We start from the raw sequence: 15,890 nt of genomic DNA on the forward strand, positions 1-15,890 counted from the left end.
CAGGTAGCTCAAATCCAACGTTTTACCACTTTACATAATTATTTTCCCCACAAAGGATGGATTATTTGTGGTGTTTTCGAGGACCTTCTAGAATGAATTAACAACGCACCTTTTGGCTCCAGCTGGATATCGTTGTATGGACCCACCTCTGAGCTATAGATCAGCTCACGCATAATCATTGCAAAGCTGTAGATGTCCCCCTTGGGTGTGCCATTGAACGTGAGCTGGTCTTGCCTCAGAAGTTCTGGAGCCGTCCAGTACATCTCTGGACAAAGTGGCATCAAACTATGGTTAATTCGACTTGTGGTAAGACTTTACTTGAGAGGGGCATACATTGATAAACACATTCATGAGCTCTGTCTCAACATTCGTAATGGATTTCATGACGTTTAATATAACATTGATATAATTTATGTCCATTTTAAGTTCCCACAAACAACAATTGATAAAGGCATCATAGAGCATTCATTAGTCTTCATAAGCCCTACATAGATGCTTCACAAATTATTTTAAGCAAAGTAATACTACATAATAGTTCATATAAAAGGTCACTACATCTGTTGCTTTGCCAAATGTGGAATAACTCTTTTGCCCTACTTTATATAGCATGACATTTGCTTATGAATGATTTCTGAAGCATCTATAAAGGTCTTATAGATGAAGGCATCATAAACATCTCCAAACACTGGCCTGAATAGTGATTACATCAAACTACTCAGTTCTACTCCCATGATTAATTGAACTATTAACCTTCAAATTTGGGATTTTCCAGAGGGATGACTTTGTGTTTAGTGCCGTATTTGAACTCCCACAGTCCAAAGCCAGAGAGTTTGACCTGAAGTCTGCTGTCCACCAGACACGTGCTGGGTTTCAAGTTGCCATGGGACTTCAGGCTACTCTTGTGGATGTACTCCATCCCCTGCAAGTAAATCAACAGTGTCAAACTAAACCGGGAAAAAGTCTAGCCCTGTTCACATAAAGGACGTACCAGTCTAAAGGGATTTTGTTACTCACATTAACAATATCGTATGCAAAGGACAGTTTAAACATCCAATCCAGCTCAATGTCAGTGCATCTTAGAACATCCTGCAGTCACAAACAAAAACGATACATTTTTGTAGCAATCCTTTACAACCCAATGATTGACATCTGAGTCGTGTCCATTGGGGAGGGTTTTTTGGGAAACGGAGATAAATGAGAAAGTACTACCTGAACTTTCATTTTTTTTACTAAACACAACGCACCACATAATATGGTACCTCATACAGAGTGATACAAGAAAAGCAGCAGTGGTACCACTTTAAATGAACATCAACTTGAACCCATCTCTTAGGTTCGATTCGGCTATACACAAGGTGTGTTCTGGGTCAGTTTGATTCGGTACAGTGAACACAAAAGGTACGGTAAGTACAGTTCCCCTTATCTAAATGTTGCTGAGAATGTCACCTTTCAGATTTTTTTCCCCCATGGGTTGATAGCTCCAACCTTTCTAAACTTCGATCCAAATGTTTGATGCATGTAAAAAGTCATACATCCGTAAGATCGTATAATCATAATTTGTCAAAACTCAAGTTTTGTTGCTCAGATCAGTGCTGCTCAGCCTCAAGAGTTAGAAAATGGTCAAGTTCAAGGGTCAAATTGCGGGTCAAATTGACTTCAGATCTTTGTTGCTTAGCCATTGAGCATCATAGGGAAAAGAATACTGTGATCAGCATGGTTGCACCATTCCTGTGCGGGAAGCAGCTTGTTTCTAGGACATAGCGTTCAAGAGATATATAGACCAAGCTCACGGTCAAATTCCGGGTCAAATTGACACAGAACATCATGGATGTCACTTTTCTTGTACTGGGTAGGGTTTTATTGTGTGTAAATTACGCGTTTTACAAGTTTGAGACTCATACCTAGGAGAGTAGATTAAGTATGTCAGTGATAGAAATGTTTTAAAAAATTGTCAAATTGACCCAGAACATAAGGGATGAGTTAAAAACTTTATGAAGCCTTTATGAACTGTTTATATGGCATTCACAGATGTTTGACAAATAGCATTCTATATACATTGTTGTAACAGAGTTTATATAGTGTGAATTTGTTTATAAATCAGTTGTAAAGCATCTACGAAGGACTTATAAATAGTTTATGGCGGCCTCATTAATTAAACTTGTTGTCATTTCAATCCGGACCATCACAGTCCTATGCTGTTACCTTCAGGCTGCCTTTCTTGCAGTACTGCATGACCATACAGACCTTTGGAGGGTCAATGCAAACCCCAAAGAACTGCACCAAGTTTTCATGCTTCATCTCTCTCAACTGTTTTATAAAAGGAGTACAGAGCATTATTTACAAAAATACTTAGAAATGGGCTTTTCAATAATAATGAATGATAAATAAATATGTCTATTGAATTCATTGTGCAATTGAAAAAAAAACGGAATAATCATAAGCATACAAACTTCAACTCCCAGCAATTGTTATGGACTCAATATTGTAAATCAATTATGTAAATAATAAATCAATTATGTAAATATAAATATATATATATATATTTATATAATATATATATATATATATATATATATTTACATAATGTATTTATTATATATATATATATTATTATTATTATTATATTAATATATTTACATAATTGATTTACAATATTGAGTCCAAAACAATTGCTGGGAGTTGAAGTTTGAGTGTGTGTATATATATATATATAATATATATATATATATATATATATACAGTACCAGTCAAAAGTTTGGACACCTACTCATTCAAGGGCTTTTGCTTATTTCTACTAATTTCTAAATTGTAGAATAATAGTGAAGACATCAAAACTATGAAATAACACATATGGAATCAAATAGTAATCAAAATGTGTTAAACAAATCATAATATAGGTCATTTCATGCATCACTCCATCACTCTCCTTGGTCAAATAGCCCTTACACAGCCTGGAGGTGTGTTGGGTCAATGTCCTGTTGAAAAACAAATAGGAGTCCCACTAAGCACAAACCAGATGGGATCGCGTATCGCTGCAGAATGCTGTGGTAGCCATGCTGTTAAGTGTGCCTTGTATTCTAAATAAATCACTGACAGTGTCACTAGTAAAGCACCCCCACACCATCACACCTCCATGCCTTACGGTGGGAAATACACATATGGAGATCATCCGTTCACCCACACCGCGTCTGTCAAAGACACGGCGGTTGGAACCAAAAATCTCCAATTTGGACTCCAGACCAAAAAACAAATATCCAATGGTCTAATGTCCATTGCTCGTATTTCTTGGCCCAGGCAAGTCTCTTCTTCTCATTGGTGTCCTTTAATAGTTGTTTCTTTGCAGCAATTCGACCATGAAGGCCTGATTCACGCAGTCTCCTCTGAACAGTTGATGTTGAGATGTGTCTGTTACTGAACTCTGTGAAGCATTTATTGGGTCTGAAATTTCTGGGGCTGGTAACTCTAATGAACCTATCCTCTGCAGCAGAGGTAACTTCCTTTCCTGTGGTGGTCCTCATGAGAGCCAGTTTCATCACAGCACTTGAAGGTTTATGCGACTGCACTTGAAAAAACGTTCAAAGTTCTCTAAACGTCTTAATGTTAATTTAAATGCATTCCAGGTGACTACCTCTTGAAGCTGGTTGAGAGAATCCCAAGAGTGTGCAAAGCTGTCATCAAGGCAAAGGGTTGCTACTTTGAAGAATCTCAAATATAAAATATATTTTGATTTGTTTATCACTTTTTTGGTTAGTACATGATTCTATATGTGTTATTTCAGTTTGGATGTCTTCACTATTATTCCACAATGTAGAAAATCGACTCCCCGGTCTGCCACAAGTGGTGGAGAATGCGGGCAATCTGATAATGTGGTCAGATCAGGGTAGATGTTTACACAGCATCAGCATGGACGAGTTGATAGCTCAATTTGTCCGGGCCCAACAAGCACAACAGGCGATTCAGGAATGAACGCTGGAGGAACAGCAGCTACAAAATGTCCACCTCGTTGAGGAAATCAGGAAGCTACAAGGAGGAGCAACTACTGAAATGAATCCAAACGGAAGACGACAACATCAAAACATATCCTATGCACGTTTGAACAGACAGCACTACGGGAAGGATAGCCAAGGCCGAAACGGGCAAGTCTGCAGGCCCCGTTCCTCTCTGGGAATGCCCAAAAGGCATATTGGGACCTCAACGTCGAACAGGCGGCTAACTACAACAGACTCAAACAGGAAATACTCAGCCGCTATGTGCACAGCCTGGCCCATCGGGCTCAACTGTTCCACAACTGGAGGTTCGTGGCCGATACATCCCCTGGAGCCCAGATGGGTATCACCATGGCATGGCTCCTATTCGACGTATCCATCCTCTTCATCCTAGTCAAAGTGGACCTGGATCGCTTCCTACGGGCGCTACCCCAACGACATGAAGAGTGCAACGAGTCTATGCTAGCCCCAGACCTTGGAGGGCCTCCTGGGAGCAGTGGGGAGGCATCAGAACACTGAGTCCCAGCTGAGTGCGAGCCGGGCCTAGTCGGGGACCCGTCCGAGCGGACAAGGGACAGCCCCACCGCTGTACACCCCGGACCGACAGTCGGCAGGGCCAAAGGGCCGCAGACCCCTGGAGAGACAGCTTGGGGAGAGCCGACCTGCCATCAACGACCCCAGGTAGATGGGGACCAAAGGAGGTGTTTTGAGTCTAGCACCCGGGGGCACCTTGCCTGCAATTGCATTGCTCAACAGGAGTCAATGCCATCAGCAAGCCCCGGAGGAAAGGTGGGCCATGCAGTGGACTACGTTACCTCCTGTTGGGTGCACCACAATCCAATGTCACCCATGGTCCCTGTGAAGGTCGACGGACACAACACAGAAGCTCTATTAGACTCCGGAAGTATGGTTACGCTCGTACCAGGAGCCTGCTGAACCAGGGGACCAAACGTGGTTGGAAGATGTCCATTTCCTGTGCCCATGGTGACACAATGCGGCATCCAACCTTACGGGCCAATATCGTGACGCCACAAGGGAGCTGCCAGATGATGGTGGGTGCCATACCGGAGTTGCCGGTACCCCTTCTCGTGGGACGAGATTGTCCTCTGTTCGCGCCACTGTGAAGGCAGGAGCTGAGGAAAAAGGTGCGAGCCGGCCGAAGGCTAGATCGAGGACAACCCGTCGCCTGGGCGGCCGGGAAGCAAGTGGTTGACAAACCTGTATCTACGGGTCCGGAGTTGGAGGGGGCGCCGGAGCCCAACCCCACTGGTGAACCACTGGAGGAGAAGCCCATCCTCCCTATCGGATTCGGGGGACCAGTCAAAACACTCGCTGGGGGCCAACTGAGCGGAAAATTTGGGACTGCCCAGTGGGAGGATCCGAACTTGAAAACCGCTGCAGCCCAAGTGATAGCAGTGGATAGAAAGCAACTTCCAGGGGTGAGTGACAGGCGATACCCCCATTTCCAAATGAAGACTAACCTTTTGTATCAGGTGTTGCGCCAACAGGGAGAATTTTGAGAGGTACTGTTGCTGCCCCGACGGTACGTGGGAACCGTACTTCAGCTTGCCCACACCCACCTGTTGGGGGCGCACCTGGGAATGGAGAAGACCCAAGAACGGATCGCTAAGCGGTTCCACTGTATGAGGAGGGCCATGGAAGACTATTGTCAGAGCTGCCCAGAGTGTCAAATCACTGCCCCAATAGCACACTTCCAAAACCCACTGGTCCCCACTACCAATTATCGGTGTGCCCTTTGAATGCATCACCATAGACATAGTGAGACCCCTGGTAAAAGCAGCATGAGGACACCGGTACATCCTGGTATTAGTAGATTATGCCACCCGGTATCCCGAGGACATTCCCCTATGGGTGGCGATATCCAAGGGAATCGCCCAGGAGCTGTTCCACCTCTTTAGCCTGGTGGGCATCCCAAACGAGATCCTGACAGACCAAGGTACTGAGTTTATGTCCCATCTAATGAAAGATTTGTGTGCTCTCCTGCATTAAGCAGATCCGGAACTCCGTCTTTAACCCACAGACGGATGGGCTCATCAAGCGATTCAATAAAATGCTCAAAGAAATGCTGTGAAAGGTCATCGAGCAGGACGAGAAGAACTGGGACCAGCTACGACCTCACCTAATGTTCTCTATCTGAGAAATATCCCAGTCCTCCATCGGTTTTTCCCCTTTCAAACTCATCTATGGGAGGAGGCCATGCGGCCTACTGGACCTCAACAATGAGAAGTGGGAAGCCCAACCGACCCCCTTACGCAGCATGGTAGAACACGTGGAAATGATGAAGGAGCGGATGACAGCCCTATGGCCAGTGGTAAGGGAAAATATGGAGAAGGCCCAACATGCCCAAACCCAGGTCTACAATTGGGGAATCCAGCCCCGAGAATTCCAGGTGGGAGACAAGGTGTTGGGCTTAATCCCGACGACCGAAAGCAAGTTCCAGGCAACATGGAGCGGGCTGTACGAGGTGATAGAGAAGCTGGGACCCGTCAATTATCGCGCACGGCAGCAAGGGAGACAGAAACCCCAACAGATTCACCATGTGAACCTGTTGAAGAAGTGGCACCATTGGACAGCCTTGGCCGTGTTATGGTCGGGACCCAAGACACCAACGATACCAGTGGTGGTCCCGAGCAATGAGGACCCAAAAGCAAGCGCTCAGGGAGCTCGTCGATCAGAACATGGCGGTGTTCTTTGAGAAGCAAGGCCGCACGACCCTCATTGAACACCATATCCGCATCTGGCCCGGGGAAATGGTATAAGAGGCCATATCGGCCGGCCCGGGGAAACGGTATAAAAGAGACCATATTGGTACCGGGTGCTCCCATTCGGTCTCCACGGAGCCCCACCAACATTCCAGCACCTGATGGACAAAGTACTTTGACCCCACCGACAGTACGCAGCGGCCTATTTGGATGATATCATCATCCACAGGCAGTGCTGGATGCGCTCAGGCAAGCCGGGTTGACAGCGAACCCAAAGAAATGCAAACTAGGGTTCGATGGGGGAACGTCAAGCCCCAGGAGAGGAAGGTCCAGAGCCCAGAAGACAGTATCCCAGATAATTATTTTGTTTGTGTTTGTTTTTTAAATAAACACCCTTGAAACCGAGCTAATCCAACTCTGTCCGTGTCTGATCTGTGTAAATGTCTTGATCAAACCCCCTGGTCTGCCCCAAAATATACTGTATATACAGTATATACTTTTATTTTATTTTACATAAGCCGACCATTCAAAAGCTCAGTTCTTACCTTTCTAAATGTACTAACCATGTGTTTGTTGGATTTATACTTTAGAAATGGTTAGAAGTTAAAAAGGCATTGTACTAAAATGTAATGTGTCGTTTGAAAATGCCACAAAAGAGCTTCAGTCTAGTGAAACCCAACTTTACCATGTTGAACTCTGCGATGATGGACGGCTTCCTGATATCGCCGACAGATTGATTCTGCATGTATTTGATGGCCACTTGATTTCCCTGAACAAAATAGAGGTAGGTAGTAACACAGTGTCAGTAACACATTGGCAGGCACACAGTAGTGGCAGTTACAACATCTATTCTATTCTAATCTATTAGATTGTATCAGTTGCAGGTAGGGGCCTTCATGGATAACACTTTATTTGAAAGGGGTATACATTATGCATTCATAACACCTGACATGATAAACAGTTCAAAACACGAGTTTTGCTTCAACATCCCTAACGGCTTTTATGCTAACATCTATGTCATTTATGACATGGCTGTGGAACAGTATGTTAATTTAACCAGCAGAGTCATCCTGCTGTAGAGTAAATTGATTGTATTCTGTCAATGTATACCTGAAAAAGGCCTATAGTGGAGTAGATGTGCTCTTTCCCTGCATTGTCTCTCAGTCCGTAGCTAGTGGAGGAGAGGATGGTCTGATAGGAGCCTCCACTTCCAGTCTTACTGGCTGTCGTGCTCAGAGATAGAGCCGGCACTCCCTAGACGTTAACCATATTTTTGTTAGTTACATACATACTTTGAATACATTCCGTTAGACAAGTGACTAGGTATCCCCTTTCCCTTTGGTTTCCATTGATACGCAATGTTTCAGATGAGAGGAATCTCAGACATGTCCATTTTTGAATTGGCTCATACTTTAGGCTCTTTGATAATAGTGATCTCATTGTAGTTGATGATACACCAGCAGGAGCCGTCCAGCCTGGTCTGCAGCCGGAACTTCTGCAGCATAAGGAGGCCAATGAAGACCAGGGCTGACACACCGATGAGAGGGGAGACCACCAGCAAGATCACCAGGGATATATCTGTTTTAAAAAAGCCCAGGTTTCGCTTTAAAGTGACCATTTAAGGGACAATTCAACATAAAAGTTTCCAGATATTTTCAGACATCAATTGTAGACTAATATTGAGATACTACCACGTCCCAGGTCATCTGGTGTGTAGACACACTTGTGTTTCTATCTTAAATACATGTAAAACATAAGCACCATATAATTACCTGATTTATTCTGCGCTGATCTTTTCCATTAATTTCAGATTGAGGCATATAGCTGGATTGATACGTGGATTCATTTTGACATTAGAATATTTTTGAGATTTAAAAACATTTGATCATCTTTGATTATGGAGTGTAATGTACCTTTAACAGCAAGACCACAATGTACAGCTATGTATATATACATTAAAATGAGCATATGTCTAATTTAATACTGTTATAGTGAAATGGAAACACTTTAGGAGGTATCGCTAAGAAAATATATGTATTCAATCCACTAATATTAAACGTGCATTTTTACATAGAAACATCTCTATTTTAACATTTTGAGCTTGAACAATGGTTTATTAGAGGTATGGGTAGCACCATCTTGAATTTACATAGTAACGACTGTTGCCAATGTGTCATTGGTAGGCTTGACCAAATTGTGAGGTTTAGCACCGTGACTGAAAGTGAATGCCGCCACCAGGAGGAAGCGCCTCGCCTCCACTGGACCTGAAAGGTTTGTCACAACTTTGACAGCTCTGCTTTTGAGATCAGGATGACAACATTAAGGTAAGAAACTGTACAATTAGTTTCTATGTTGGTAATTATAATATTTACATTTTAGAGGATAATAAATAAATAATATGGTCTGCTTACATTTATTTTTGAGGCTATTTATACAGATTTTTTTTATAAAACCTGTATAAACTGTATTTTTTTATTTTACTAGGCAAGTCAGTTTGGAACAAATTCTTATTTTCAATAACGGCCTAGGAACAGTGGGTTAACTGCCTGTTCAGGGGCAGAACGACAGATTTGTACCTTGTCAAGGCGGGGATTTGAACTTGCAACCTTTTGGTTACTAGTCCAACGCACTAACCACTAGGCTACCCTGCCTCCCCTATTTATAATTATATGATAATATTATAGCTTGATAATAATTCTATTACACAATTTCTGATATGTCTTACTGCCTTTCATTCCAATTAGACTGATTTGGATTTCCCCCTGACCAATATGTCTGCTATTTGCACCCCATTATGGAACTTTGAAGGTTTATGACATTACATTTTTTAATACAATCTATATGATCTTCTACTACAATTTTTTGCACAGATATTCTTAATTTTAGGCAAAAAAAAAGTGTGTCACTGGCCACTCTATATTCTGCTGTCTTTTGGATTTTTATTTTCCCAGTTTTTGCCATGGGTAAACATGCATATGATGTATACATTTGTAGGCCAATCTGGAAATTGTAGAATGACTACATTACCCATAATGCTCAGTGACTGAACATTCCAAATTACGATGGCAATTTTGTATCACAATTGTAATTATATTTATATGGTGAAGGGCCTTCTATGATGTAGGGCAGGCCAGTGAACTGATTTTACTGTGCATCACAATAGTCATCCTATTTCTATAGTAAAGGGTCAGTCATTTTTGTAAACAAAATTTCTTATTGTCACACAAGATGCCACTGGTAGATTCAAAATGAGTAGCTTAATAATTATTTACATGTCCCAAGTTGCATTTACAAACACATTATTTTTCTGTATACATAATGTGAAAAGTGAGCAACTGACAGTGAGCAATGAGCAAAATAACCATAGACAGCAAATTGACAGTGTCTAAATATGGATGCAGTCCTCAGAGTGAACTGCATTGCATTTTAATAATCAGATCCAATGATTTACCGCCTGTAGGGTGGGATGCCACTAGTGTAGATTATTGTTGCATGGTGATATTGGGAATTACCATTGGAGAGCCATTGACAAAGCTTGTTGTCAAAGCCACAGTCAGGGTTATCAGTTGGAGGCTTTCCCATTGGCCAGATCACAGATACAAACTTTGGGGTTGGTCTGCAAAGGAACAACATGACATGTATTCTATAAACCTACTATCCGATATTCATGGCGGGCCCAATTATTTGTACGATACAGAAATGGCCAGGTATTTACAAAGAAATGACACGGTAAAATGGCAATATATTTGAAATGAACTTCTACATTGTGTCACCTGATAGATTTGGTGTTGCTGTCAAAATTAAGGATGGGCACAAATGTGGTGCTGTCATCAGTATGCTGCAGATCAAAAATGGAGTAGTCCAAATTTCTTTCACCCTCCTCATCAAAGTGGACAAGTCCAGAGGCTCCTGTAATACACAGGTCCCCACATACAACAATTATGCTTACATTACACTCTTTTATAAATCCTCCATAGCAGTGCAACACCCATTATTAATACTCTGTAAATGGGTTAGCTGACAACGTCACGAAAAACAATGTGCACGCTTCAATAGGGCAGAAGGCAGTGTGTTGTTATGATGGCCAGCTAGGAATAATGACAAGCAGCTGCCACGTGGGGAATTGTAGGTGGCTCGTTTCAGCTAGTTTTATTATTGACAATGGCAGCTGCCTCTCAACAGAAAAAAAATCTGTGAACAGGTAAATTCATGTAAATGAATGGATGAAATAATACAATTTAGCATATGCTCTTCTCCAGAGTGACTTACAGGAGCAATTAGGCTTAAGTGCATTGCTCAAGGGCACGTTGAAAGATGTATCCCCTTGTCAGCTTAGGGATTCAAACCAGCAACCTTTCGGTTACTGGCCGAACAAGCTTAACTGCTAGGCTACCTGGCCACCATTATCATGCTGTCCCATAGACTTGAGTGTAGACAGCTGCTCAGGGCTTGGATTTCTGAATGTCACTACATTGTAATAGGACCAAATAAATTAAAGGTTTAATTTATTTGACAGGGACAATGAACATTCCAGAGTCCAGACGTAAATGTGCTGGAGTTTTTTTTTGTCTAGCCATGAATGAATAGAAGCTGAATTGAAGCTACCATAGAAGTGGATGTTGTTCTTGTTCTTCAGTCTCTGGAGCAGTTCACTGCCGTCATGGGGGTCTTTGCCATCTTTGAGGACTTCCTTCAGTCCCATGGCGTAAAGCAGGACTGCATCGTGCAAGTAGGCAGAGTAAGGGCTAACCTGGAACACAACATCACCCACAGCAGAATCTTTTACTAGATCTCAATGGAAAGGTTAAGACTTGCTTGAAGGGACTTCATAAAGCATTCACAACCCATTCATAAGCAATACATACAATACAATGTGTTGTGTATTGAGTTACTTTCTGCCAAGCTACAAGGGGTTAATGGGGGCATGGTTTTGGGCGTCAAAGTTGAGACTGTTCTAAAGTGGTCTTACCACACATGTGAATGCAATGTTGATCTGAAAGGTTTTTAGTAAAAAACCCTGTCTTCAGCTGTCCTAATTTACTAGTTGAAAGATGATGCAATGCTTATTGTCAACATCTGCAAGACAACGAAATATCAACTTAAGTTGAAAAACTGCTAATGAATATTGTTAAAATGCTCATGTATGTGATATGTATGAGGTATGAATGTGTTAGGAAGTCCTTATGTAGGTACTCATCAAGTAAAGTGTTACCTTAAAGATATTAGGTGCTTTTGAGTGGTAACACTAATGCAACTGACTGTTGAAGAAAGTCGAGGAGTGAAGTCAGACACTAATGTGGTTTTCCAACAGCAAGGCTCAGATCAACATGGCAGTGTTTCCATTGTTTATCAAAGTTTTTCTTTATAAATATAATGTTTTTAACCATATCACACACTCACAAACTGAAATATATGTGTGTACAATCAATTAGTGAGAGAGAGACAAAAATATCACTTTCATTTGAATATCCACTGTGGCCTGCTATAAATCTTGGTTCCTGTTCCAGTCATGTCTTCTGTCATGTTCCCGTGAGTCAAACAAAAACTCTCTCATGATTGGTTTACAATAGAGCCTGCCACAATGCAGGTGATGGCTGCGGGATGACGTTTGTGAAGAGCAACTGCAGAAAGTTGCAGTCGACTGTAGTCAAATCTTCATAACCTTTGACCACATTTTGTAAAGTTTGACATTTTTTTGGGACCATTTTTATCCCCATAACAGTGGTGTCAGTTCAGCTCAGCTATGGCAAAGTGGGGTGCGTGGGGGTTGAAAGTTGAAGCTCATTTACTGCATTTTTACACAATTTAAAAACTCTAAAATGCTATTTGGAGAACAGGAAAAAAAGATTTTTTTTTACCCCAGCCTTTAATTATCACCTAAAAATAAAAGGTTTAAATATAAATATACAATGTTAACAACTACTGAACCTCATCATAAATTGACTAATTGACTTTTGAACGGTGCATGCAGTGCAATGTGAAATAAATGCCTAATACATGCAAGTCACAACAAGGGCGACTTCAAATGCTGACATCCATAAGCGGTGTGTCAGTTTAAAGCTATTTTTCACCATGAAATTTCACCTTTATAATAAAGGATTGCATGCGTCTATCATCGCACTTGCAAACTAATGTAATATAAGCTACTATTCCTGATGTGATGAGTAGATTGCATAGTCATAATTTAGGCTAATAATATAACTCAATCATTGTTAGCAAAACAGACTGTTCTGAACAATGCATGCCTGAGCACTTAATGACATAGAGTAGGCCTTTTATAAATACATTTCATGCAATTCTTCTACATTTTATATGACTGGAAGCTACCTCATCTTGAAGGCAACCATCTAATCTAGACCTACGAAAGGGAGAGAAACAAATTGTACAATATGACGTCCATCAAGCCTGGAGCAGGAAATTAGTGCCCCCAAAAACCTTTCCAGTGGTACTGATCCAATGATACAGTGCATTCGGAAAGTATTCAGACCCCTTTACTTTTTCCACAATTTCTTATGTTACAGCCTTATTCTAAAAGGGATTTAAAAAAAATGTCCTCATCAATTTACACACAATACTCCATAATGACAAAAGCAAAAACAGGTTTATAGACATTTTTGCAAATGTCTATTTACATAAGTATTCATACCATTTGCTATGAGACTTGAAATTTAGCTCAGGTGCATCCTGATTCCGTTGATCTTTCTTGAGATGTTTCTAGAACTTGAATGTACCACCTGTGGTACATTCAATTGATTGGACATGATTTGGAAAGGCACACACCTGTCTATATAAGGTTCCACAGTTGACAGTGCATGTCAGAGCAAAAACCAAGCCATGAGAACAAAGGAATTGTAAGTAGAGCTCTGAGTAAGGATTGTGTCGAGGCACAGATCAGGGGAAGGGTACCAAAACATTTCTACAGCATTGAAAGCCCCAAGAACACAGTGGCCTCCATCATTCTTAATGGAAGAAGTTTGGAACCATCAAGACTCTTCCTAGAGCTGGCCTCCAGGCCAAACTGAGAAATCGGGGAGAAGGTCCTTGGTCAGGGAGGTGACCAAGAACCCAATGGTCACTCTGACAGAGCTCAATAGCTCCTCTGTGGAGATGAGAGAACCTACCAGAATTATAACCGTATCTGTAAGACTCCACCAATCAGGCCTTTATGGTAGAGTGGCCAGAGATAAGTCACTGCTCACTAAAAGGCACATGACAGCCTGCTTGGAGTTTGCCAAAAGGCACCTAAAGGACTCTCAGACCATGGGAAACAAGATTCTCTGGTCTGATGAAACCAAGATTGGACTCTTTGGCCTGAATGCCAAGCGCCACGTCTGGAGGAAACCTGGCACCATTCCTAAAGTGAAGCATGCTGGTGGCAGCATCATGTTGTGGGGATGTTTTTTCAGCAGCAGGGACTGGGAGAGTAGTCAGGATCGAGGGAAAGATGAACGGAACAAAGTACAGAGAGATCCTTGATGAAAACCTGCGCGAGAGCACTCAGGACATCAGACTAGGGCGAAGGTTCACCTTCCAACATGACAACGACTATAAGCACTAAGCCAAGACAATGCAGAAGTGGCTTCGGGACAAATCTCTGAATATCCTTGAGTGACCCAGCCAGAGCCCAGACTTGAACCCGATTGAACAATTCTGGAGAAACCTGAAAATAGCTATGCTGCGACACTCCCCATCGAACCTGACAAAGCTTGAGAGGATCTGCAGAGAGGAATGGGAGAAACTCTCCAAATACAGTTGTGCCAAGCTTGTAGCGTCATACCCAAGAAGACTTGAGGCTGTAATCGCTTCCAAAGGTGCTTCAACAAAGTCCTGAGTAATGGGTCTGAAAACCTATGTAAATGTGATATTTCAGTTTTGTATTTTTTTTAATCAATTTGCAAAAATTTCTACAAACCTGTTTTTGCTTTGTCATTATGGGGTATTGTGTGTAGATAAATGAGGGGGGAGGAAATGCTATACATTTTAGAATAAGGCTGTAATGTAATAAAAGTGTGGATAAAGTTACGGGGTCTGAATAGTTTTCGAATGCATTGTAAATAGTTTATAACTGCTAAATAACTTGTAAATAAACAAATAACTGCTAAATAGTTAACCTAATAGCTACCCGGACAATCTGCATTGACCCCATTTGACTCATCACATACACTGCTGTTACTGCTCATTATCTATCCTGTAGTCACTTTACCCCCACCTATATGTACATACCTACCTCAATTACCTCATACTGCTGCATCGACTCTGTACTGATACCCCGTGTATATAGCCAAGTTATCGTTACTCATTGTGTATTTATTCCTTGTGTTATTATCTTTTCAACTATTTTTATACAACTGGCCGTGAATGTTTCAAATTCAGACATCAAATTCAAAGCAATCGGTGCATTAGCTAAACGGCTGAATGGCAAAGCAAACTGTCTGTCACTGTCTCTGCTCTCTGCCTTCTTAACTTGAGAGAAATTAGGTCAGGCTGGAGGTTTCTCTCCGAGCGATGTTTCGCATGGTCCTAAAGCCAGCCAAATAAAACTCTAAAACAGCCTTTACATTTGATTCGGGATTGGAATGATTTTAGTCTACTTTTTTTGTAGCCTACAAGGGTATTAAGACTGCCATACCCAACTGACACCAACGCTTCATAATGCAATACACGTTGAAAGGCGATATGACAAAAGTGATTCGCTCTAATGCACCCGTTATGATGGATTATGCAAAAAAACTGGTAACATTGAGAACCTCTTTTCTCTCACCTCTTTTTCTGATGTAAGTTTGCTGTGAAAAGGGTGCGTCTTCAGCCTCTCATAGACTTGCTCAAAGAAGTCGTAGTAGTCGTAACCCTCGTTGGACTTCTGACCAATGACAAAGGCCATGTCGAAGGCCCTCATGGTCGCCAGGTCTTTCCTGTTGTTCATGGCATATTTCCACAGGTTGTCCTGTTCAAACCAAAAGTGGTGGACAAAGATGGGTTTTTATGGCTGCATTCCAGTGTAAAACGTTGTTCCCCTCTCCTCTGCTCTTGTTTATCGTACCTCTCAAATTTGGGTAAAGTAAAGCCAGTACTTAGCTGGTTATCGGTATGAGACGTACACCAAACGACACATACAGTTGAAGTCGGACGTTTACATACACCTAATACATACACGTAATACAATACATTTCAACTCAGTTTT

General features: G+C 41.8%; 1 protein-coding gene across 1 annotated transcript in view; it reads right to left on the reverse strand.

Annotated features, from left to right (window-relative positions):
* gucy2g (guanylate cyclase 2g) overlaps nucleotides 1–15,890 on the reverse strand; it is a 125,442-nt gene that overhangs the window by 18,904 nt on the left and 90,648 nt on the right. The window contains exons 9-19 of the mRNA XM_064993546.1: nucleotides 15,471–15,653; nucleotides 11,315–11,459; nucleotides 10,483–10,618; nucleotides 10,222–10,325; nucleotides 8,121–8,287; nucleotides 7,820–7,963; nucleotides 7,395–7,478; nucleotides 2,203–2,307; nucleotides 1,015–1,086; nucleotides 751–919; nucleotides 110–265 (exon numbers count right to left, since the gene is read on the reverse strand). Of these exons, the coding sequence (XP_064849618.1) occupies nucleotides 110–265; nucleotides 751–919; nucleotides 1,015–1,086; nucleotides 2,203–2,307; nucleotides 7,395–7,478; nucleotides 7,820–7,963; nucleotides 8,121–8,287; nucleotides 10,222–10,325; nucleotides 10,483–10,618; nucleotides 11,315–11,459; nucleotides 15,471–15,653 (1,465 nt within the window). The remainder of the gene's footprint in view (nucleotides 1–109; nucleotides 266–750; nucleotides 920–1,014; nucleotides 1,087–2,202; nucleotides 2,308–7,394; nucleotides 7,479–7,819; nucleotides 7,964–8,120; nucleotides 8,288–10,221; nucleotides 10,326–10,482; nucleotides 10,619–11,314; nucleotides 11,460–15,470; nucleotides 15,654–15,890) is intronic.

The sequence above is a fragment of the Oncorhynchus masou genome, chromosome 18, assembly GCF_036934945.1.
Source record: "Oncorhynchus masou masou isolate Uvic2021 chromosome 18, UVic_Omas_1.1, whole genome shotgun sequence".
In the NCBI taxonomy this organism is placed as follows: domain Eukaryota; kingdom Metazoa; phylum Chordata; class Actinopteri; order Salmoniformes; family Salmonidae; genus Oncorhynchus; species Oncorhynchus masou.